Source organism: Lepidochelys kempii, chromosome 6 (genome assembly GCF_965140265.1).
Source record: "Lepidochelys kempii isolate rLepKem1 chromosome 6, rLepKem1.hap2, whole genome shotgun sequence".
Lineage (NCBI taxonomy): Eukaryota > Metazoa > Chordata > Testudines > Cheloniidae > Lepidochelys > Lepidochelys kempii.
The window spans coordinates 67718150-67743518 of record NC_133261.1 but is presented as its reverse complement, the minus strand read 5'-3'; the positions used below and the strand labels follow the sequence as shown (position 1 = coordinate 67743518).

General features: G+C 40.8%; 1 protein-coding gene across 11 annotated transcripts in view; it reads right to left on the bottom strand.

The window, feature by feature from the left end:
- The window catches only part of SIPA1L1 (signal induced proliferation associated 1 like 1), a 381605-nt gene that overhangs the window by 131662 nt on the left and 224574 nt on the right, over positions 1-25369 (bottom strand). For all 11 annotated transcript variants that reach the window (XM_073348513.1, XM_073348511.1, XM_073348520.1 and 8 more), the window contains one exon: positions 3385-5198. In XM_073348513.1, the coding sequence (XP_073204614.1) occupies positions 3385-4882 (1498 nt within the window). In that variant the 5' untranslated portion in view covers positions 4883-5198. The remainder of the gene's footprint in view (positions 1-3384; positions 5199-25369) is intronic.

Here is a 25369-nt window from a genome sequence, read left to right as displayed (position 1 = left end):
TAGACCTGAAAACTTAAGCACAAGCATTCAGAAGTTGGGTTAGGAGACCTCTTTACTATTTATAATTCTTGGACTGTTTTTCATGGGGATTGAAATTGGGAGGTGAGAGAAGAGCTGCCACTAATGTAGTATGTCATACAGTTAAATGGAAACCTATCTTTAGTGACTAGGTAAATTCAAATCTAGACTGCCTGGCAGGTTGAGTTTAGAGAAACACTCAGTAAATTATAAACACAAGTATTTCTCAAGGCAACAAGTCCTATTACATCATAATATTGTCAGTATTTATGGAATACATAGAATAACAGAAGATTACAGGGCCTACCATAAAAGCAACACAGGATTTATTTGAACTTCAGGCTGGAACTTCATTCTTTCAATTAAAAATAAACGATTCAATGGGGGGGAAATGTCACCTATGATTTTCAGAATTCTCTAGAATTTCCTGGTTTAAATTAAACTCATTAGAGAATTTACATTTACTTTCAAAGTAATATAAAACAAAACTTTGACTGTAGTAGTATGTGTAGACTGTGCACAATTTATGGAATACTTGGAAGTTCTTTATTCAAAAATTAATTACAAACTTGGATAAATTTGTAATTCTCACAAGCTTTTTCATAGAACAGCAAGTTTAACCTCATAGCAGATTAGCTAAAATTAATCTATCGTTTATTTTCTGTACAGCAACTAAAATGCATATGTCCTACAAGGGTATGTCTACACAGCATCTGGGAGCAAGCCCTCCAGCCAACATCCACAGACTTGTGGTAGAGGAGCAAATGCAAGAGTGCTAAAAATAACTGTGTGGATGTGATGCTTTCACATTGCAGCTCAGATTGGAGTTCGGGCTCTGATCTCACTCTCTTTCCTCACCCTCAGGTTTCAGAGTTTGGCAATTAAAAATATGTAGATATTTTCACATCATCTGATTTATTTAGTTTTCCCAGTAAAAACTTTGCTCACGGCTTCCTTAACGTTTTAGACTATAATAGACTCCATCTGATCAGATACACAAGCCAACTGTATATCAACACAAGATTACCTATATTGAGGGATCTGCCTGCACCTGACATAATATCACGGAAACCTATTACAGCCAGCTCTGAACACTTTCAGGCACCCCACAAATTGTTTATCTAGTGCTGTATGGGAAATGGGACACTCTCTAATTGCAACTTTTTTTCCTCTGCTGGAGGTTGGGTACTTCCTTTTCTCCTTCACAATTGTTTTTCATCATGACTACAAAAAAGGAGTGCAACTGTGTGTTTTTGTTCAGCCTTAAAAAAAAAATTCTTTAGTCTTAAGAGCAAGTTACTCTTCCACCCTCTATTTGTGTGTGATAATTTCAATTTCAGAATCCAAGCTTACATGTTGTTACATGCACACACAAAAAGGCCAGGCTCTGCCCTTAGCTATCTGGAGGGGAACTTCATTTACCTCCTCTCCCAACCCGCTTTGTGGGAGAGTTGGCATTCTCACCCTCTACAGTTACCTCCCCAATCAGTCCCCTATGTTACCACACATCCTCTCAACTGTTTCTACCTCTGTCCTTACCACACTCACAGTTTTCTTCTATGGTGTTCTAACCTCCAGTCCTATACCTTTTGCTGTATTTTCCTGCTCCCAGTCTCCCTCCTGCTCCTCAAATTCCATTGTGCTCCCCACAGTCTCCATCCTTAGTCCACATTCCCTTACATATCTGCTGACCCTCTCCCTCCTTGTATCCCTCTCTTTTCCACTGTATCCCACATTCCCTTGCACCCAACCTTAATCCCTCTCCTACACCCCCACACATTCTCTTTTCTCTTCACAGTTTCCTGCACAGCTTCCAAACCAGACAGCTGGGCCTTCTGCGAGGTGTTTCATCCCTCATGTTTTGTATAGCCCATTGAGACCGTGAATAGAAGGCACCAGGGAAGTGACACAGATACCAAGTTTTGTATCACTTCATGTCATAACCATGCCACTGCTTGGGGCAGGGTGTATTGAACAGAAGCTGAAATTTATTACTGCATGCAAATTATTTGCAAATATGCAAATTAGCTCATTACATTTTGTGTGTATGATGCCACATGTGGAGCTACACAACTTGGCAAATATGAGTTAGTGCTAATATAAGTCTCTGTATGTTTACATAGTCAGCAAGTGACATGTTCACTTGAAAAAGAAGCATTTTCAAAACTGAAACATCTCCATCTCTCTGTCTTCTAAACTTGTCTGTCTTCAAGTTCTGTATACCAAGCCTCTAAGTCTTTCTGACACTTACTACAGTGATTCCAATTAACATTCACTCACTGGGATAGAGTAAACTACACCAAGAATTAGTTTGGAAGTTTGGACCTAATTCAAACAGATGGGAAGCAGCTTTGTAGAAGCCGTAACTGTAGATAGGGGACTACAAAATACCATGATAAACTCATTGCCAACAGCTGGCGAAGACATAAGTAGGGGGCCAAAGCTCATACTGTCATATTGAGAATGACAGCCACAAACAGCATAACTCTTGCAAGTTTCTTCTGAAATTATCATATATTGAACTGGACCTTACTATGGCAAAAATAGCCCGTCTCAGGACATGTATAGTACTGTCATGTATCCACCATGCACTTTGAAACACAGAGCCAAGATGCAGTGACCCAAACACTTTGATAAGCGGCAATCCCATGGCATAAACATTCCAAAGTTATGAATTCTCATGCTATGACCTTGAGTCCTACAATTTTTAGGTGGCTCATCTTCTGAACTTACTCAAAATGGCCACCATCTCTCATTACTTTCAGTCGGACTGAAGCCACAGGCTGGCCTTCATAGAGATGGCCACACTTTCCTTATAAGCTTTGCTTGTGGCACCAAGGCTACCAGCTGGCCACCCACTGCTGCCACTGACTGTTCTTCTAGCTGGTCCTTCCTGAACATAGCCAGCAGTGAGAGGAACAAGAGGAGAGGTAGAGGGGCTTATATATCTCCATCCCCTGGAAAAAAATGGAACGCTAGCTGACAAAAAGATTGATTCTTACTGCTGTTTTTTAAGATAGTTGCTATCTAAGAAAGAATCTGCTGCTATTCAAAAATACTGAAATTTTTGTAGAATTATGTGAATAAGAATTCTCTTCCTAGAGTGATAATTGTAATGCAAGATAACATGCACATAAATCAAAATTGTTGCCTTTTAACTTGATTTAAATGTTTTGGGGTTTTTTACTCTGAATCAAGATATATGTTTTTTTTTATTAAGGGTAAACTTACTTCTAAGTTATTAAAATGTCAGAGGAATACAGCACTCCATAGTAAGATTTGCATGAATTATTACATGCCAAAATAATTTCCTATTTGGAGTCACAGAAAAATACTGATATATTGTAGGGAAAAAAGGTTACTTACCCTTCTGATAGAAGAATTTCCGATAATAGTATGCACCTAGGTCCACATGTTCAACGATGTATCTCTTCACTCTATCTAAATGTAACAACAGATTTTCCTTGGGGACTTCAAGTACTGCCACTCCTGCATTTGTGCAATGGGAGCTAAGAGTAGACTCAAAAGAGGCACTTTCGCATCCACTGAAGGAACCTGAATTAGATTTGTACAGGCTGATCTTCCGTTCTCCTTCCCCACCAATCTCATTACGAAAATAAGGACAACTCATCACAAGTTCATTGCTTTTATCATCCCCCTGGTCCATATTGAGATTTCCTTTTGAATTCAGGTCTTCAGTGCTGCCCATAGGAGAATTGAAACTTGCAGAATGGGACAAGGGCCCAGAAACTAATGATGCTGCTGCTGCAGCAGAAGCTCCTGTTGTAGTGTTTCTTCTTTTAATAACATTATGTCTATTGATTGCTGCTTCATTTAAATCAAATAATATACTCTGAACATCATAATGGGCAAAGCATTTTGGACAAGTCCAAGGCCTGACACTGTCTTCTGACCTGTTATCTTCAAGGTCTGAAGACTTTGTGAGTTCCCCTTCACCTTTGGCATTACGCAACTTACGAAAAATAGAAGAATCTCCAGTCTCTGATTTTGAGCGCCTTTTAAGTGGTTTCTCCCTCTCCTTAAAGAGTCTGAGATTCTCTCTCTGAGTGATAGGCCCATCTATCACATCCAAAGAGAATCCTGAACCCTTGCTTCCACTGGCTATCAGAAGTTCACTGAGTTTGGCTGGAGCTGGGCTTCTCTGATCAGACTTCTCATCTTTATAACCCTTTAATAAATCAAAAAAACTGTCCCCTGAAGTTCCCTGCTTATCTATTGAGGATGTGCTGCCATATTCCCTGTGCAGTGATGGCCCAGATTTAAAAGTGGGTGAAATACATTCATCAAAGCTATCCACATCAAGTTCACTTAGGGTAATGTCACTGTTACTGCGTTGTCTTATTCTGCGAAGGGCTTTCCTAGGGGAACTGGGGTAACCATCAGGTGTAAGAAACCTAGAATCTAGATTCTCAGATTGTCTTGTTTTGTTTTTAAGAGTGTTCTGGATACTCTTTAACATGACAGAGTCACTAGCATTCAGGTTAACAGAGCTCCCCTGACTCCCAGGACTGCTTTTAGAGGACATACTATCAAGGCAACTTGATGTTTCATTTTCTTGACTTGATCTGCTAGTTTCTTTGACATTTTCCTTCCTTGGGGGCCAATCAGCAATCCTGGCCCTAACTCCCATTTTGGGAACACCAGGAGTAGAGGTAAGGTGGTGGGAACCGTCACTGCGTGGAGGCCCCACTGGAGCCATGACTGCAGATCCTAAGCTGCCATTCTGTGACCTAAAGCGCCTCATGTAAAAGTCATCTGAGTGAACTTTAGAACCTCCATCTGTTCCAACTGCTACCCCAGTGGCAACAGCTCTTTCAGTCTGGGACCGCTTCAAGCTGGTCATGATTTGTAAATATGTTTAGCTTTAGTAAGTTCCAAAAGAAGACATAGTCATCTCTGCTTTTTAAATGCACAATTCCCTTTTGGAGAATAGTCTCCAAAATATACACTGGTTGCATGAGATCCCAAACATGGTCATTTAAGGAAGCAGTTAAATGACAGATATCCAGGAAATTCAGGTCTTCAATAAGTTTTTATATGTAATAGCTCCTTTAGCTTTTGCATTTTAACAGGTGGCCATATTCCAATAGGCCTAAATTGTTTTAACATCACTTGAGTTCCAAAAACTTCAGAGTTATTATAATCCAATGATTTTATGCCTAGAACAGAGAAACAGGGAGACAAAAGTATTAGTAATTTTATGTAAATGCATTATCCCGCAACCAAATGTATTAAATAAATTACTACACTAAAGTTATATGTAAAACAAACACTCCATTTTTAAACCCTCCTACACTGTATCAAAAATGTAGAGTGGTGGAATTTTCATGTACTGTACCTATTGATTTGCATATAGAAAGACATTACTTTTGGATGCAACATTTGTGTACAAAGCACACCTACTGAATAGGTCAATGCTGTTTTATAGGTTGGCTGGCAGAGAATATTACAAAACAAAGCAGAGAGCAGTCTGTCCCCGGCGACAGCCCTAAGCCCACGCACAGTATTCCAAGAAACCTAACTACGTCATAAAATACTTCAGTGTGACAGGTATGCTCCACAATAAAGCGCACACATACTGTAAAAATCACTGATTTATTACACATTCTGTAGACTGAGTTAGAAAAATACAATTCTTTTAAGGTTTGTAAGCAAGACTAATGTTTAGATGTCAACCACCCTTGTGAGTAATTAGAAATCAATATCCACTGTTCCACTTTGTTACTATTTCACAATTATTTATACTCTGCTAATAACAAAACTGCAGAAAGCTAACGAGAAAAAGATTCTAAAAGGTTTCTACAGTAGGCATAACTTACTTCAGTAACACTTATCTTATGCTCCCCTCCCCCCAGTCCTATTTGCACAAAAGCTAAATATTTTGGAAAATATGTAGCATCCCCTCAACCCCATTTTCCCACTTGTTACGTACACACAAAGTGAACGTGTGCACACACACACGCACTTTTGCATACCCAGATATGGAAATGTTTCACTTGCTGACAAAATACTGCGAATATCACAGCTCCCCTATATTCCAGCTTCACAAGGCTATTGAAAGAAATGCTCTTCTACACTCCTCAGCACCAAAACTGATAACAAAGCATTATGTTACTCTTTGAGGAGCTACAAAAAGTTATACAAATATGCCCCGATTGGTAGAAGACAAAGGCATAAGAATGTCAGCATAAAATCCTGTACTGCTGTGTACATCCTTTAACAAAAAGAAGTAGATCATTTTCAAAGACTAAACCAATTACACAAAATGTGGCCTTTAAATACTTGCCAAATATCTGTGGAAAGATGCTGCTGAACCAGCACCACGTTGACAATGCAGTATTGTCTATGAATCAAGGGTTCTAGTGCTTCTAGGAAAACTAGTACTTTCTGCAGTCAGCTCTCAAAAGTAATGAGTACTTACTTCCACAGTAATTAAATATCCTGCCAGAACATTTTCTACTTCCAAAGGCAGTATGTTTTAATTTCACTTGCCATAGACACAATCGGTTTGAAACAGCAGCAGGTATTTATATAAAGCTGAACATTTAGGAAGGAAAAATGCAAACTAATTCCAGTACACATAGCAAAAACAGTGCAAGCAGTTTGTGATACTGATGTTTTTGTGCAGCCATTCAGACATGCAATTGTCGTCCTAGTAACACTTCATCAATCATATTTATAAAAATAATTTTACATAGCTAAATAGGATAACTCTTGAAGGCTGACCGGCTACTTCAGTCACAAAACTACTGAATTTTCAATTATTTCACAAGCCAAACTTTTCATATGTGGTCACTAACTGTGTGTTCCTCGTTTTGAGCCTGGGAAGGGCCAGTCAGCAGGTGCCCTTATTGAAACCGAAGGGTCTGATATACAGAAGTGCTGAGCACTCTCATTGGCACCTAAAGTCAACCGAAGATGTTCTCTGAACATACAGTATCATAAGAACAGCCTTACTGGATCAGATCAATGGTCCAGCTAGCCCAGTATCCTGTCTCTGGCAATGGCCAGTACCAGAGGCTCCAGAGGGAACCAACAGAACAGAAAGATTTTGAGTGATCCATCCCTGTCGTCCAAGTCCAGCTTCTGGCAGTCAGAGGCTCAGGGTCACCCAGAGCATGGAGTTGCATCCCAGATCATCTTGCTAATACCCACTGACAGGCTGATGCTCCACGAATTTATCTAATTCTTTTTTGAACCCAGTTATACTTTTGGCCTTCACAATCTCACATGGCAACAAGTTCCACAGGTTGACTCTGTGTTATGTGAACAAGTATTTTCTTTTGTTTTAAAACTGATGCCTATCAATTTCATCGGATGACCCCTAGGGAGACAGCCCCCGAACCTGAGGCAAATACTCTCCAGCAACCACACAACAAAAACACTACCTAGGAACCTATCCTTGCAACAAAGCCCGATGCCAACTCTGTTCACATATTTATTCAAGGGATACCATCATAGGACCTCATCACATTAGCCACACCATCAGGGGCTCGTTCACCTGCACATCTACCATTGCGATATATACCATCATGTGCCAGCAATGCCCGTTTGCCATGTACATTGGCCAAACCGGACAGTCTCTATGCAAAAGAATAAATGGACACAAATCTGACATCAGGAATCATAACATTCAAAATCCGGTAGGAGAACACTTCAACCTCTCTGGTCACTCAGTAACAGACTTAAAGGTAGCAATTTTGCAACAGAAAAGCTTCAAAAACAGACTCCAACGAGAAACTGCTGAACTTGAATTAATATGCAAACTAGATACCATTAACTTGGGTTTGAAAGAGACTGGGAGTGGTGGGGTCATTACACATATTGAATCTATTTCCCCATGTTAAGTATCCTCACACCTTCTTGTCAACTGTCTAAATGAGCCATCTTGATTATCACTACAAAAGTTTTTTTCTCCTGCTAATAATAGCTCATCTTAATTAATCAGCCTCTTACAGTTGGTATGGCTACTTCCACCTTTTCATGTTCTCTGTATGTGTGTATATTTTATATATATATATATATATATATATATATATATATATGTTCCATTCTATGCATCCGATGAAATGGGCTGTAGCCCACGAAAGCTTATGCTCTAATAAATTTGTTAGTTTCTAAGGTGCCACAAGGATTCCTGTTCTTTTTGCGAATATAGACTAACACGGCTGCTACTTTGAAACCCCCAGTTCTTATGTTATATGAAGGTGTAAAAAACACTTCTCTATTCGCTTTCTCCATGCCACTCATGATTTCATAGACCTCTATCATATCTCCCCTAGGCCATCTCTTTTTTAAGATGAACAGTCCCAGTCTTTTTAATCTCTCCTAATATGAAAGCTGTGCCATGCCCTTAATCAATTTAATTGCCCTTCTCTGCATCTTTTCCAATTCCAACATATCTTTTTAAGATGGGGGGACTAGAACTGCATACACTATTCAAGGTGTGGACGTTCCATGGGATGTATATAGTGGCATTACTATATTTTCTATTTTACTATCCATCCCTTTCCTAGTGGTTCCAAACATTGTTAGCTTTTTTGACTGCTGCCAAACACTGAGCGGATGTTTTTAGAGAACTATCCACGGTGACACCAAGATCTCTTTCTTGAGTGGTAACAGCTAATTTAGACCCCATAATTTTGTATGTATAGCTGGGATTATTTTTCCACTGTGCATTCCTTTGCAATTAACAACTTTTAATTTAATCTGCCATTTTGTCACCAGTCACCCAGTTTAGTTACCTTCGGTAATTTTTTTATCCTCTTTCGCCACTTTACTGTTCACTCCCTTCTCCAGATTATTTATGACCATGTTGAACGGCACTGGTCCCAGTACAGATCCCTGGGGGAACCTCACTATTTACCTCTCTCCACTGTAAAAACTGTCCATTTATTCCTACCCTTTGTTTCTTGTCTTTTAACCAGTTACTAATCCATGAAAGGACCTTTCCTCTTACAGCATAACAGTTTACTTTGCTGAAAACCTGGGGATTACAGTGGACGAGAAGCTGGACATAAGTCAACAGTGTGCCCTTGTTGCCAAGAAGGCTAAAAGGATATTGGGCTGCATTAGTAGGAGCACTGCCAGCAGACCAAAGGAAGTGATTATTCCTCTCTATTCAGCACTGATGAGGCCACATCTGGAGTATTGCGTCCAGTTTTGAGCCCCCCACTACAGAAAGGATGTGGACAAATTGGAGAGAGTCCAGGAAAGGGCAACGAAAATAATTAGGGGGCTGGAGCACATGATTTATGAGGAGAAAAGAAGAGTGAGGCGGGATTTGATAGCTGCTTTCAACTCTCTGAAGCGGGATTCCAAAGAGGATGGAGCTAGGCTGTTCTCAGTCGTGGCAGATGACAAAACAAGGAGCAATGGTCTCAAGTGGCAGTGGGGGAGGTCTAGGTTGGATATTAGGAAAAACTATTTCACAAGGAGGGTGGTGACGCCCTGGAATGGGTTACCTAGGGAGGTGGTGTAATCTCCATCCTTAGAGGTTTTTAAGGCCTGGTTTGACGAAGCCCTGGCTGGGATGACGTAGTTGGGGGTTGGTCCTGCTTTGAGCAGGGGGTTGGATTAGATGACTTCCTGAAGTTTCTTCCAACCCTAATCTTCTATGATTCTATGATTAAGAGCCATTGGCAAGGGACCTTGTCAACGGCTTTCTAAAAATCCAAAGTCCAAGTATATCAACTGGATCACCTTTGTCCCCCTGCTTGTTGACACCCTCAAAGAATTTTAATAGATTTGTGAGACATGATTCCCTTTACAAAAGCCATGTTGATTCTTTCCCAGCATATCAAGTTTATCAATATGTCTGATAATACTGTTCTTTACTATAGTTTCAACCAATTTGCTTCGTACTGAAGGTAGGCTTACAGGTTTGTAATCACCAGGATCACGTCCCTTTTTAAAAAATTGATGTTACATTAATTAACCTCTGCTTATCAGATACAGAAGCTGATTTAAGCGATAGGTTACATACCACAGTTATGACAGGTTTATGCTCAAATAAATTTGTTAGTCTCTAAGGTACCACAAGTACTCCTTTTCTTCATCCCACAGTTAGTAGTTCTGCAATTTCATATTTGAGTTCCTTCAGAACTCTTGGGTGATCATCATCTGGTCCTGCTGACTTATTACTGTTTAATTTACTAATTTGTTCCAAAACCTCCTCTAATGACACCTCACCTGGGACAGTTAATCCGATGTGTCACCTAAAAGAATTGCTCAGGTTGTGGGGATATTCCCCACATCCTCTGCAGTGAAAACCTATGCAAATAATTAATTTAATTTGTCTGCAATGGCCTTGTCTTCCTTGAGAGCTCCTTTAGCACTTCAACTGTCCAATGGTTCCACTGATTGTTTGGCAGGCTTCCTGCTTCTAACGTACTTTAAAAAAAGTGCTGTTAGTTTGTGTGTCCTTAGCTAGTTGCTCTTCAAATTCTTTCCTAGCATGCCTTATTACATTTTTACACTTGACTTGTCAGAGTTTATGCTTCTGTTTTCCTCACTAGGATCTGACTTCCAATTTTTAAAGGATGCCCTTTTGTCTCTAACTGCCTTTTACTCTGCTGTTTAGCCATGGTGGCATTTTTTCGGTTGTCTTACTGCTTTTTTTTTTTTTAATTTGGGGTATACATTTAGTTTGAGTCTCCATTACTGTATTTTAAAATACTTTTCAATCAGTTTGCAAGCATTTCACCCTTGTTACTGTTTAACAATGCTTCCTCATTTTTGTGTAATTCCCATTTTTGAAGTTAAACGCTACTGAAGTGGGTTTCTTTGATTTTTCTTTGCTGCTCCCCCAACAACGAGAACTACTCTGTCATTTCTATATATTTGTATCCTGGTATTACCATGTCTCATTGACTGTCATCATTCCATCAAGTTTCTGTGATGCCTTTTCTATCAATATCTTAATTTAATGCCCGGCTCTCAACTTTACTGATCTTAGTATTTAGACTTCTAGCATTTGTATATATGCACTTGTACATTTTTTGTCAATATTCAGTTGCTTGCTGTTCCATACCTGTTGGCTTTCCCCTAGCCCTTAGTTTAAAAAAACTTTTACAATCTTTTTAATTTTACATGCCAGCAGTTTGGGGTTCCATTTTGGTTTAGGTGGATCCCATCCTTCCTGAGTAGGGTCCTCCTTTCCCAAAAGATTCTCCAGTTCCTAATAAACCTAAAACCCAGCATTTCAGAGAACACTAACATGGAGGTCCTAGACTATAATCTTTTACCTACCAGCCTAAATCTGGGTCTGCAGTACCTCTATCCTACCTTTCCCTATGACTTTGGTACTCAGAAGTACCATGACTACTGGCTCCTCCGCAGCACTGCACCATAAGTTTATCTAGATGTCTTGTGAGAGCTACAACCTTTGCACCCGGCCAGCAATTTACCGTGCAGTTCTCCCAATAATCACAACCCCAATTATCTACATTTCTAATGATCTAATTCCCCATTATTATTATCTGGCTCTTTCTAGTAACTGAGGGTCCCTCCACAGAGGAGTATCCTCAATGTGAGAGGATACCATGACATCATCTGGAAGGAGGATCCCAACTGTGGGATTGGTTCCCTCCGTTTCATCTTTATGTTCTCCTTCCCAGCCTCTGTGCTTTCATCCTCCTGAAAGCACAGAGGCTGTCAGTCTGGGGATGGTACTACTCAATTATGCTCGTGTAAATTTTGTTCACATACCTCTATCTCCTTTTTCTCCTTCAGGTCAGCCACTCTGGCCTCTAGAGCCCATACTGTCTCTTTGAAGGCCATGAGCTGATTGCACAGTATGCAAACAAATGCCACCTGCCCACAAGCCAGGTAATCATACATGCTGCATTCAGTGCAATAAACTGTATAGCCTCCACTTTGCAGCTGGAATTCTGCCTGCACTATTTTTACTCTTGCTGCCTTTTTTTTTTTTTTAAAGGGGATTATTGGTCTAAGCTTAGAGTACGCTTGTTGGGTATATCTGCCTCTCACACTCCCTTTCTAAATTTCTCCACAGAACACCTCTGTATGTTGCTCTAGTTTGTTAGCACCTCTGGTTGCCTTTTTAAACACCTTTTCTCCCTGACTGAGGCCTGCGCCCTTGTCAAGGGATCACAAAGGGGCTGGGATCAAAGGATAGTGGGGGCGGAGTGGGGGCGGGGGGCAGAGAAGCAGGGTAGGTAATAACCTCTCAGCCTAACCTAGCAGGCCACTTGCTCAGCACACAGATCCCAAAGCAGACTATACTATAATCTTCAAGCAAGCAAGCACAGAACAGACAGAAAAATTCACTCCCAATGATCACATGATCCTTCCCCCAAATGAGCAACTCCCTCACACGAACATATAATGCTATGTACTCTGAAAAAATCATGCCCTAAATGTCTCAAATTGGGCCCCCAAAATGAGAGAGCAAGGAGCAATTGGACAATCTATTCTTCAGAGGTAATGCAGATGAGGAACTGTTACGGGGCTGAAGGGTCAAAAAGAGGAGTTTAAACAAATATAATTTAAATAGCAACAAGTCACCAATAACCAGATGGCATTCATACAACAATTCTGAAGAAAAACAAGAAATAAGTAGCTAGCACAAAATATGTAATCCATCAATAAAATCAGCTAGGACTGGAGGGTAGGGCACATTGTACTTATCTTTAAACAAAGATGATAGGGGATCATGGGAATTATAGAGCAGTGAGCCTTACTCCCATCACAATGTAAATTACCTTAAACTATAATTAAAGACAGAATTATAAATATATAGATGAACATAATATGATAGAGACAAACTAGCATGGCATGGAAAGTCATGTCTTTCCACTCCATTACAATTTATTGAGGAAAGCACAAAACAACGAATAAAAGAGAATCTGTATGCAATATGTAGATGGATTTACAAAGAGTTTTATATAAAAGCACTCACTAAAGACTATTAAAGAAAATATGTAGTCACATGATAAACAGTAAAATATCACATATTGGAAACCAGTGAAGAGATAGAAAAAAGTAGGAACAAATGATCAGTTTTAAACAGAACAAAGGTTAACAATGAAGTATCCCAAGATCTGGCCAAGCTGCTTTCCTGCAGCTCCCAGATAATTTTTAACTTTATTATTTTAGATCTACTCCCAATTCAAAATGTTCAATCATGATCAAAGTAGTATCCCTGCCTTCTCCCTCCCCAAAAGAGAATTAGAGTGATACTGGCAGGACAATCGGCTCATTAAGGAGTAACTTCAAAAGCTACAAGTGGCAAATCTCAAAGGATTTGCAACACAACTCTATTCTTGTAAAATCTAGTAAAAGGTGGATTAGCCACTAGGGCCTGAAGTTGAATCAATCATTCTTCAAACTGAAATGAGTCAGTAGAAAAATGACCTTCCATGCAAGGAGATTAAATTCACAGGAACTGAGTGAGCTTTCCTAAGATTTATCAGGGCTACATTCATATCTCATGACAGAGGGGGCATTTCAATGGGAGATTTCAAAAGAGTGAAATGCACATGCATCTAATGAATGGCAGCTGGACAAACACTGATCTGACCTTACACTAGTCATGATAGGCGAAAACAGCTGTCTAATATACCAGCATGCGATCAGTCTAAGTTGGACTCAAACAGACGAAGAAGGTAGTTAAGATTTTTGCAGGGCAAGTAAAAGGGTCCACTTGTTCCTGACCACATCACACCCAAACTTTTTCCATTTAGAGTTGCAGATCCTTCCAAGATGCCAGGAAGACATGCACCAGCAGCTTGGAGAAAACAGGCCTGCAGATCTCTACAGAAGTCAAGATTTCAGCATGGCTACTGGGCTGGAATGGAGTGGGGTGCCGCAGGCTTAAGATATCATCTGAGGCAAAAGTCTTGGCCCAATGCAGTTGGCTTTGGCCACCTACAACAGAACTGAGTACCATATCTGTCTGTGCCAGTATGCAACTATTGATCTGATTTCTTCTAAGCTTTGCCAGGACTTTTGCTACAAGTTGGAGAAAGTGTCTTTTGCTAATGTGATATCTTTTTGTGCCATGTCCAGAAGACTGACAGCTTCTTGTTCAACTCAGTGGTAAAAAGATCCACCTCCAGTGTTCTTCATCGAGGAAGATCTGGTTTGCCAGAAGGCACTCATTAGGATCCATCATAGATCAATTCAGCTTGTCTGCAACTGTGTTCTCCTTCCTTGCATGGTACATAGTGACAAGAAATATTCTGCCAATCCAACACTTGTAGATTTTCCCAATACAAGAGGACCTACTGCCTCCTTTTTTTTTTTTTTTAATGTAAAAGAGTATAGCCTAGTTACAAGTCTGCCTCATCTCCAGAGCATTTTATGGGCAACTGCTGTTCTTAGAATTACCAAGTTCACTGGGTACAAACTCTTTCTGTAGACAAGCGTCAGAGTGGTAGCCGTGTTAGTCTGTATCAGCAAAAACAATGAGGAGTCCTTGTGGCATCTTAGAGACTAACAAATTATTTGGGCATAAGCTTTCATGAGCTAGAATTCACTTCATCAGATACATAGAGTGGAAAATACAGGAGCAGGTATAAATCACAGAATCATAGAATATCAGGCTTGGAAGGGACCCCAGAAGGTCATCTAGTCCAACCCCCTGCTCAAAGCAGGACCAATTCCCAGTTAAATCATCCCAGCCAGGGCTTTGTCAAGCCTGACCTTAAAAACCTCTAAGGAAGGAGATTCTACCACCTCCCTAGGTAACGCATTCCAGTGTTTCACCACCCTCTTAGTGAAAACGTTTTTCCTAATATCCAATCTAAACCTCCCCCACTGCAACTTGAGACCATTACTCCTCGTTCTGTCATCTGCTACCATTGAGAACAGTCTAGAGCCATCCTCTTTGGAACCCCCTTTCAGGTAGTTGAAAGCAGCTATCAAATCCCCCCTCATTCTTCTCTTCTGCAGGCTAAACAATCCTAGCTCCCTCAGACTCTCCTCATAAGTCATGTGTTCCAGACCCCTAATCATTTTTGTTGCCCTTCGCTGGACTCTCTCCAATTTATCCACATCCTTCTTGTAGTGTGGGGCCCAAAACTGGACACAGTACTCCAGATGAGGCCTCACCAATGTCGAATAGAGGGGAACGATCACGTCCCTCGATCTGCTCGCTATGCCCCTACTTATACATCCCAAAATGCCATTGGCCTTCTTGGCAACAAGGGCACACTGCTGACTCATATCCAGCTTCTCATCCACTGTCACCCCTAGGTCCTTTTCCGCAGAACTGCTGCCTAGCCATTCGGTCCCTAGTCTGTAGTGGTGCATTGGATTCTTCCATCCTAAGTGCAGGTCCCTGCACTTATCCTTATTGAACCTCATCAGATTTCTTTTGGCCCAATCCTCCAATTTGTCTAGGTCCTTCTGTATCCTATCCCTCCCCTCTAGCGTATCTACCACTCCTCCCAGTTTAGTATCATCCGCAAATTTGCTGAGAGTGCAATCCACACCATCCTCCAGATCATTTATGAAGATATTGAACAAAACCAGCCCCAGGACCGACCCTTGGGGCACTCCACTTGATACCGGCTGTCAACTAGACATGGAGCCATTGATCACTACCCGTTGAGCCCGACAATCTAGCCAGCTTTCTACCCACCTTATAGTGCATTCATCCAGCCCATACTTCCTTAACTTGCTGACAAGAATACTGTGGGAGACCATGTCAAAAGCTTTGCTAAAGTCAAGAAACAATACATCCACTGCTTTCCCTTCATCCACAGAACCAGTAATCTCATCATAAAAGGCGATTAGATTAGTCAGGCATGACCTTCCCTTGGTGAATCCATGCTGGCTGTTCCTGATCACTTTATGAATCTAGTGCAAATACATGAAAAGATGGGAGTTGCCTTACCAAGTGTGAGGTCAGTCTAACGAGACAATTCAATTAATAGTAGATTACCAAGGGAGGGAAAATAACTTTTGTAGTGTTAATGAGAGTGGACCATTTCAAACAGTTGACAAGAAGGTGAGAGTAACAGTAGGGGAAAATTAGTATGGGGGAAATTAGGTTTAGGTTTTGTAATGACCTAACCACTCCCAGTCTTTATTCAGGCCTAATCTGATGCTGTCCAGTTTGCAAATTAATTCCAGTTCTGCTGTTTCACGTTGGAGTCTGTTTTTGAAGTTTTTTTTGTTGAAGAATTACTACTTTTAGGTCTGTTATTGAGTGACCAGGGAGATTGAAGTGTTCTCCTACTGGTTTTTGAATGTTATAATTCCTGATGTCAGATTTGTGTCCATTTATTCTTTTGCGTAGAGACTGTCCGGGTTGGCAAATGTACATGGCAGAGGGGCACTGCTGGCACATGATGGCATATATCACATTGGTAGATGTGCAGGTGAAAGAGCCCCTGATGGTGTGGCTGATGTGGTTAGGTCCTGTGATGGTGTCCCTTGAATAAGTATGTGGACAGAGTTGGCACCAGGGTCAGTTGCAAGGTTTGGTTCCTGGGTTGGTGGTTTTGTTGTGTGGTGTGTAGTTGCTGGTGAGTATTTGCTTTAGGTTGTGGGGCTGTCTGGAAGCAAGGACTGGTCTGTCTCCCAAGGTCTGTGAGAGTGAGGGATCGTCCTTCAGGATAGGTTGTAGATCCTTGATGATGCGCTGGAGAGGTTTTACTTGGGGGCTGTAGGTGACTGCTAGTGGTGTTCTGTTACTTTCTTTGTTGGGCCTGTCTTGTAGTAGGTGACTTCTGGGTACCCTTCTGGCTCTGTCGATCTGTTTCTTCACTTCACCAGGTGCGTATCGTAGCTTTAAGAACACTTGATAGAGATTCTGTAGGTGTTTCTCTCTGTCTGAGGGATCGGACAAAATGCGGTTGTATTTTAGAGCTTGGCTGTAGATAACGGATCGTGTGATGTGGTCTGGATGAAAGCTGGAGGCATGTAGGTAAGTATAGCGGCCAGTAGGTTTCTGGTATAGGGTGGTGTTTATGTGACCATCGCTTATTAGCAGTGTAGTGTCTAGGAAGTGGACCTCTTGTGTGGACTGGTCCAGGCTGAGGTTGATGGTGGGGTGGAAATTGTTGAAATCCCGGTGGAATTCCTCAATGGCCTCCTTCCCTTCCAAGCTCTCGTCCCCTAATGCCCCTACTCTACTTGCGCTACATTGATGACATCATCATCTGGACCCATGAGAAGGAAGCCCTTGAGGATTCCACCAGGATTTCAAAAATTTCCACCCCACCATCAACCTCAGCCTGGACCAGTCCACACAAGAGGTCCACTTCCTATACACTATACTGCTAATAAGCGATGGTCACATAAACACCATCCTATACCATTCAACTATTTGCCAGTTGAGTTACTATAAATACCAAATAATATCCAAATACCGAAAGGAAATTTGTCAGAGGAAAAATTTCAATTTAATCCTGGTTTCAGAAATGTAGAACTTTTATCCATATTTTATTTCTTCATTTTTCAGGGTACTTTTTTTTCCTCATACAGAAGGTCTAAAAATATTTATGCAGCTACATATTATACTCATACTCCTTTTCTTTCTAGTGCAAATTTCATCAGGACAAACTGAAAGGCACATTTTTGGGGGAGAGTATTCTGGGGAGAAAATGCTGTCTGAAGAATGGTTAGTATTTTATTTGTACAGTTTATCTGTTGTAAGCTTTTCAGGGCAGGGACAGTCTTTTTGTTCTATGTCTGTACAGCACCAGGCACTATCATGTCCAGATCCAGGACTAGGGTCCTGGGTGCCAGGGTAACACAAATAATAAATACTTTGGTTTTTGTAATTCTTTGAGAGATTGCTGCTGGGATTTTGTTGTTGTTCATGTTAATTGCATTTTTAACCAATTGTCAGAAGTACTTAAAATGTAACATGGGTACCCTTGTGCTTTTACAAACCTAAATTAAAACAACATATATGAATATATGCTGATCTACAGAGTGTGCCACTAAGCTATGCAAAGCAAGTTTGCTTCTCTGAATGATTCATATCTTCAAAATCATATCCTATATTACTTGATTAAAATGTTACCAATCTTTATATACTGGAGTATTTTTTGTCATACACCAGTAAAAAGGGTTCAATTCCTAGCTATTGAAGCCCCTGTCTTCATGGCCCATCCTGACCAATATTTGTGCTCTGTTTAGCTTAGCTAAGCCAGTGATCATGACTAAGGCTGCATGTCTGTCATGGAGGTCACGGAAGTCATGGATTCCGTGACTTTCCTTAACCTTCATGATTTCTGCAGCGGCCGGTTCCCAGCCAACAGGAGCTGTGGAGCTCACTTGTGGCAGGAGCTGCCCCTGGCTGCCCCTCCTGCTAGGAGCTGCAGGTTCATGATGGTTGGAGCCGGGTAGGGAGTCTGCCAGCCCCGCCAACCCTCCCCTCCTGCAAGCACCAGAGGGGGTCCCGGGCTGCACGCCACCATCCACCGACCCCTCCACTCCAGTATGGGTCCCAGGCTACTGCCCACCAACCCGCCCAGCAACAGCAGGAGTTCCGGGCTGCGCACCACTGCCTGCTGACTCCCTCCTACCCCAGCACCAGCAAGTATCCCAGGCCGCGTACCACTGCCTGCCAACTCCCCACCCAGCATCACCGGGGGTCCCGGGCCACCTCCCAGAGCACCTGTGGCCCTCTGACCCAAGTTACCAGATTGGGGCTTTAAATAGTATCAGACTGGATAGCCACATGCTAAACTTGATGCTAGATTTGAATCTAAACTATTTTAGATTTTTTTTATACATCAGAATATAAACTAAAGCTAAAAATGGGGGCAATATTACTATTTGATTAGACTGAGAAAATTAAACAGTTTAGAGAGTTACCTTTGGATTATATGCCTGGATACAAATTTTAGAAGTTTATTGTACATTTTGGTAAATTATATACAGGCCATATAATCCAAAAGCAGTCAATTAAACATTAAGTTAATATAAACAAATCAAAGAAATTCACAAAAACACTTCTAAGTTTCTGAAAGACATGGGGAAAAAATATTTTCATAAAGTGAGAAAGTTCAGACCAGAGTCATCAACTGCCCAACAGTCACATGGTCTTCAATTACACTATATTAGTGAGGACCTCTAGAAGAGTTTTAAAACAAATCTAACAGACAGCATAATTTCAAATGGTAGTACCAATCAGCAATTTAAACAAGACAAGCCAAGAAAGCTGATTGAAACTCTGGGAGGTAAGAATTTTTTGTTCAATCATCATCTGCTTGTTCACACTGGACAGGCAGGGTACAAACGGAGGAGGTTTTGCATTTGCATCACGAATGTATGCACTTGTTCTGAGGTCCAGAACAAGGTGGGAGGCAGAGCAGTTGAGAGTCTTTGGGTAAAGGTAAAAGGGGTAAAAAATAAGGGGTCATGGTAGGGGATCTACTCTATCCCACCAAATCAGGAAGAGGAGGTGAATGAAGCATTTCTAGGACAAACAGAAATATCAAAAACATAAGACCTGGTAGTAATGGAGGACTTTATCCAGACATCTGCTGGAAAAATAATTTGGCAAAACACAAAATTTCCAATAAGCGCTTGGAATGTATTGGGGACAACTTTTTGTTCTAGAAAGTGGAGGAAGTAACCAGGGAGACAGCCATTTTAGACTTGATTCTGACCAACAGGGAGAAAAACTGGTACTGAATCTGCAGGCAGAAGGCAATTTGGGTGAAAGCAATCATGAAATGACAAAAAAAAAATTTGATTCTAAGGAAGGAAAATAGAGCATCAGAATAAGGACAACTCACTTAAAAAAAAAAGCAGACTTCAACCAACTCAGCATTAGTAGGTAAGATCCCAGGCAAAGAATATCTAAGGAAAAAAGAGCTCAGGTGCGCTAGGAGTTTCTCAAGGAAACAATATTATATGTGCAATTGAAAACTATCCTGATGAGAAGGAAAGATAGGAAGAACAGTAAGAGGTGAATATGGCTCCATCAGGAGCATTTTAATGACTGTGGCAAGATGGCCGATTTTAGTCTGGTGGGTCCTGTGCTTTTCTTGGCCGGGAGCTAAGATGCCACCCTTTTCCCTGCTCTTGGGTGCCGAGGGCCCCGCTACTAGCCCGGGAAGGTGGTAGAGTAGGGAAGCAGGGGAGGGGTCTAGGTTTGCTCCTTGCTCTGAGTCCCAGCCCCTCTCAACTCCTGTGGGTTTCTTACCCTTGTCCCCCTTAGGTGGGGTTATCCTCGGTCCTTAGATACTGGGGGGAAGGGAGTCTCCCTGTCCTGCTGGGCAGGGTCTCCCTTACTCCAATTCTCAGGTCTTCCAAATCTCTCAACACACCTCCAAGCTTCAGTCCTTTTCTCCTTCTCCCCTGTCTGCCTGACGCAGGGGGTTTTATTAGGTTCCTAACAGGCCCTTAATTGAGTGAAGGTGCTCCAATTAACCTGCAGCCACCTTCCCTAGTCTACAGGGAGCCACGCCTTAATTAGCCTTCAGCTTATATATTTCCCCTTTAGCACTCTCCCACTGTTCCCTGGCCCTCCTGTATCACATGACCTAAAATTCAAAAAGGAATCTTACAAAAGGTGGAAACATGGACAAACTGCTACAGAGGAGTTCAAAAGAATAGCTCAAGCATGTAGGAACAAAATCAGAAAGGCTAAGGCACAAAATCAGAAAGGCTAAGGCACACCTAGCGAGAGACATAAAAGGCAGTAAGAATAAGTTCTTTAAATACATTAGGAGCAAGAGAAAGATGAAAGGAAGTATTTAGCAGGGAAGGAGAGCTAACAACTGATGACATCAAGAAACTGACGTGTTTAATGCCCTTTTTGCTTCAGTCTTCGTTAAAAAGGTTATTGGTGACCAGAGGCTCAACATAATTAATATTAACAACAAAGGGGAAGGAGTGCAAGCCAAAATAGGGAAAGAACAGGTTAAAGAATATTTAGATAAGTTAGATGTATTCAAGTCAGCAGGGCCTAATGAAATTCATCCTAGGGTATTTAACAAACTAGCTGAAGTGATCTTGGAACTGTTAGCAATTATCTTTGAGAACTCCTGGAGGACATGTGAGATCCCAGAAGACTGGAAAAGGGAAAACATTGCATTTATCTTTAAAAAAGGAGAATAAAGGGGACCTTCAGAATTATGAATCAGTCAGTCTAACTTCAATACCAGGAAATATACTAGAACAAATTATTAAACAATCAAATTTTAAGCACCTGGAAAATAATAGGATTATAAGGAATAACCACCAAGGACTCATCAAGAACAAATCATGCCAATCAACCTAATCTCTACCTTTAATGGGGTAGTGGCCTAGTGGATGGGGAGAAGCAGTAGATATGATGTATCTTGATTTCTGATACTGTCCCACATGATATTCTCATAAGCAATGTAGTCTAGATGAAACTGATAGGCCTACAAGGCCATAATCAAAGAGTAGTTATCAACAGTTTGTTGTCAAATGCAGGGGACATATCCAGTGGGGTCCCGCAGCGGTCAGTACTAGGTCTAGTACTATTCAGAATATTCATTAATGACTTGGATAATGGAGAGGTAAGTATGCTTATAAAAATCTACAGATGACCCCAAACTGGAAGGGGTTACAAGGACTTTGGAGGACAGGATTAGAATTCAAAACAACCTAGACAAATAGGAGAATTGGTCTGAATTCAACAAGATGAAATTCAACGACAACAGGTGTGAACTACTTCACTTAGGAAGGAAAAAAAATCAAAAGCACAACTACAAAATAGGGAATAACTTGATAGGTGGTAGTACTGATGAAAAGCATCTGGAGGTTATAATCAGTCATAAATCAAATACAAGTCCATTATGTGATAAAGTTTCAAACAAGGCTAATATCATCCCAGCGTTTAACAGGAGTGTGGTATGTAAGACATAAGAGGTGGTAGTCCCGCTTCACTCAGCACGGATGAGGCCTTTCCCCTGTGTTCAGTTCTGGACACCACACTTTGAGAAAGATGTGGACAAACAGGAAAGAGTCCAGATAAGAGCAACAAAATGAAATCAGTATTAAAATGAAATCAGTCTGACCAACTAGTTATTTAGTTTAATCACTGAAGCAAGCGTAGTACACCCAGATTTTTTAATCCCAACTTTATTACAATATAAACAGGTTGTTCTTTTTAGATAACACGTGCCCAGCACATTTGTTTTGGTTTCTCTCCACACCTGGTCAAAATGTGTTTGCTGAATGTAAGTTTATATAACGTAAGGTTACTGCAGGTCTCCTCTTCAGCTAGAAACTCATTCATTTTCATTAACTGTACTAGGATTTCACATTACTGTGAATAATTCCAACACCCATACATACAAGTCCCAATAATACTGAATGATTAATTTTTCAAACGTTTTACAGACTGGGTTTGGGGCCATGAAGAAAATGAAAGTTCATTATTCTTATCTAAGTTATACCGGTCCAATGCAGTATTTTTTCCTTCTGTAGTCAAGTGCTTCAACATTTTATTTTAACCAATGTATTTTCTGGATAGAATGCTACATAATATACTTTGTTCAACTAGCATTTTTAAAATCTGGTAGAAAAATTCAAAACACCAGTCCCTGCCACCGTATCACCTCACCTCCAATAAATATTTCTATTTTTCTTTATTTGTCCTCTTCTGTGTAGAAAACTGACAAATTGATTTCCATAACTTTTGCAAATCAATAAAGCAAAAGAATTTCAAACATAACAAATTGGTAACAATGCAGTGGTAATGAACAATGACTGGAAGAACAGTTTCTTCGACAGAAGAAAGCATGACCTACAACTGTGGGGATGCACAATTTCCAGCCTCTGTAGGTGGGTGCAATGCGCTCAGCCACTGTCTCCTTGCATTCCTCCATTCACCCCTCAAACTCCTATTTCAGGGACATCCTGCAAATCCAGTCAACCACCCTTTCCCTCATACCAGGAGCTCTTTGCATCACCCGTGTGTTCAGCCCGGCATACCACTGTCCTCTATTTACCTCACCCACCATGACAGAAGCTCTGTGTGGTCTCCCATTCCAGGGTTCTGTGTGACCCCATTCTTCCATCTTCCCCTTCTGGTCCCTACTTCCATGTCCACTCACCCAGATCCCCCTTCATCCCCTTGTGGGTCCCTGCTTTGCCATCCTCTCCCCCCTCCTCCCGATCACCAAGGCCACTGCCCCCTCACTCAACACCAGGTCCCTGTTTCACCTACTCACTCTGACCCATACACACACACACATCCCGAAGGTCCCTGCTTCCCTCTGATAAGCCTTCCCTATAAGGTTCTCTCATTTCAGTTACAGTCCAGAGCAGACAATGTTCTCATACAGCAAATTAAGTTTCCGCCCCAACGTGTAGTCAGCGGTACAGGGTAACAGAGATTGAGAGAGATTGCTCTACCTACAGTATCTAGCAATCTAGGGCCCTAACTTTCCTGTGAATTGGGTTTTTCTGGTGTTCCAATCTGCAGCAAACTGATGTTCCAAATTTACATTACAGACCAACAGAAATGCCATCCAGTTGAGTATTAGGCCTCTCTTGGCAAAGCCAATAAGGGATACTCAAAATATGTATTTAAAAAAAATATTTTCCCTGACACAGAGTTTCAAATTTCCAAATATCCCATGCTACATTCTAAGTACATTTCAAAATAGGTTTAGCATTCAGCATATTTATTTACTTCCTTGGTGGTTTTAAAATACAATGTACAGTCCTTGCACAAACAAACTTCTCATTAACTTCAGTGGGAGTTATGCACACAATTGCTACAAAATCAGGCAGGCATTCTGTTACTACTAGTTTCTATTAATATTTCAATATTTTTGCCAGTGGACTACTAACTGTATGGAAAAATCTTTGTGTTTTGATCACTATTGAAAACAAAACATTCAGACAGGAGAAAACTGACCAATAGTGGCCTTTGGATAGCAGACTGTGCTGAAACTGTGACTTCTAATTTGTAATACACTATAAAAGCAGACAGTTCCCACAGCTATGCTCTCTAGTGATTTTCAAATATAGTATTGACCTATGCTCTGGCTATAGACTTTTACATTACCAACAGAATTACTTCTGTTTGGATGAAGTTAGTGAAACCCCTCTGATCCTGTATGCCTCAGTCAAAAATCTCTTTAGCCGCCTGTGAAAGAATTGCTTTAGTCTATCTAAACCACTCCCTTTACTGATATCACACACAGTCTAGGTGAGTTACAAAAATTCTTTGTCCTTAAAAGGAGCATATTTCATACATACATAAACAGAATCTTAAGAATGCTTCTCCACATGGAGTTTCCAGACCTAGGTAGACACAGAAATAACAAGGGAAGCCTAAAACAAACCTTTGTAAGTAATTCTAGAATTATTTTAAGAATAGTCCCTTTCTGAAACTAACTACAAAATGCCTAATTCTCCAGAAACTATGCAACGGTTATATTTTTAAAACTGTAAAAAAAGTGAACTTAAAGTGAATTTACACTGAAGAACTACACTGAGTTATGCGATTCTAAAGGCAGCTGTTATGAAAGCTATTAAGCTGCGGTTGAGGTAATGAGTAGAGCACAAAATCTTAACACTGCTGATCTCAAAAAGGAATAAATAGCTGCTCAAAAAAACCCACACAACTTTGGTCAACAGAAGACAGCATACAAATTATACTAGCAAAAATAAAGATCTACAGATCATCTGGCCCAGTTCTAGTCTGTATTTTCATGACTTCAATAATGGAGTGGAGAGTATGCTTGTAAAATTCACAGATGACATCAAGCTGGGAGGGGTTTCAAGTACTTTGGAGGACAAGATTAGAATTCAAAACAACCTAGACAAATAGAATTAGGATGAATTCAACAAAATGAAATTAAATAAAGACAAATGCAAAGTACTCCACTTTGGAAGGAAATATCAAATGCACAGCTAGCAAAATGGGATATAACTGGGCAGGTGGCAATATTCCTGAAAAGGATCTGGGGGTTACTGTCAAGCACAAATTAAATATGAGTCAACAATATGATGCAGTTGTGAAAAAGGCTTTTATTCTGGGGTGTATTAACAGGAGTGTCATATGTAAGACATGGGAGGTAACTGTCCTGCTCTACTCTGCACTGGTGAGGCCTCAGCTGGAGTAAGGCATCCAATTTTGGGTGCCACATTTTAGAAGAATGTGGACAAACTGCAAAGAATCTGAAAGAGAGCAACAAAACTGATCAAAGGTTGAGAAAACCTGACCTATGAAGACAGGTTAAAAAACTGGACATGTTTAGTCTTGAGAAGAGAAGACTGAAGGAGGCCCGATAACTCTCTTCAAACATGTTAAGCACTGTTACAAAGGAGATCAATTTTTTTCTGTGTGCAATGAAAGTAGGACAGGAAGTAATGGGCTTAATATGCAGAAAGGGAGATTTAGGGGACAAGA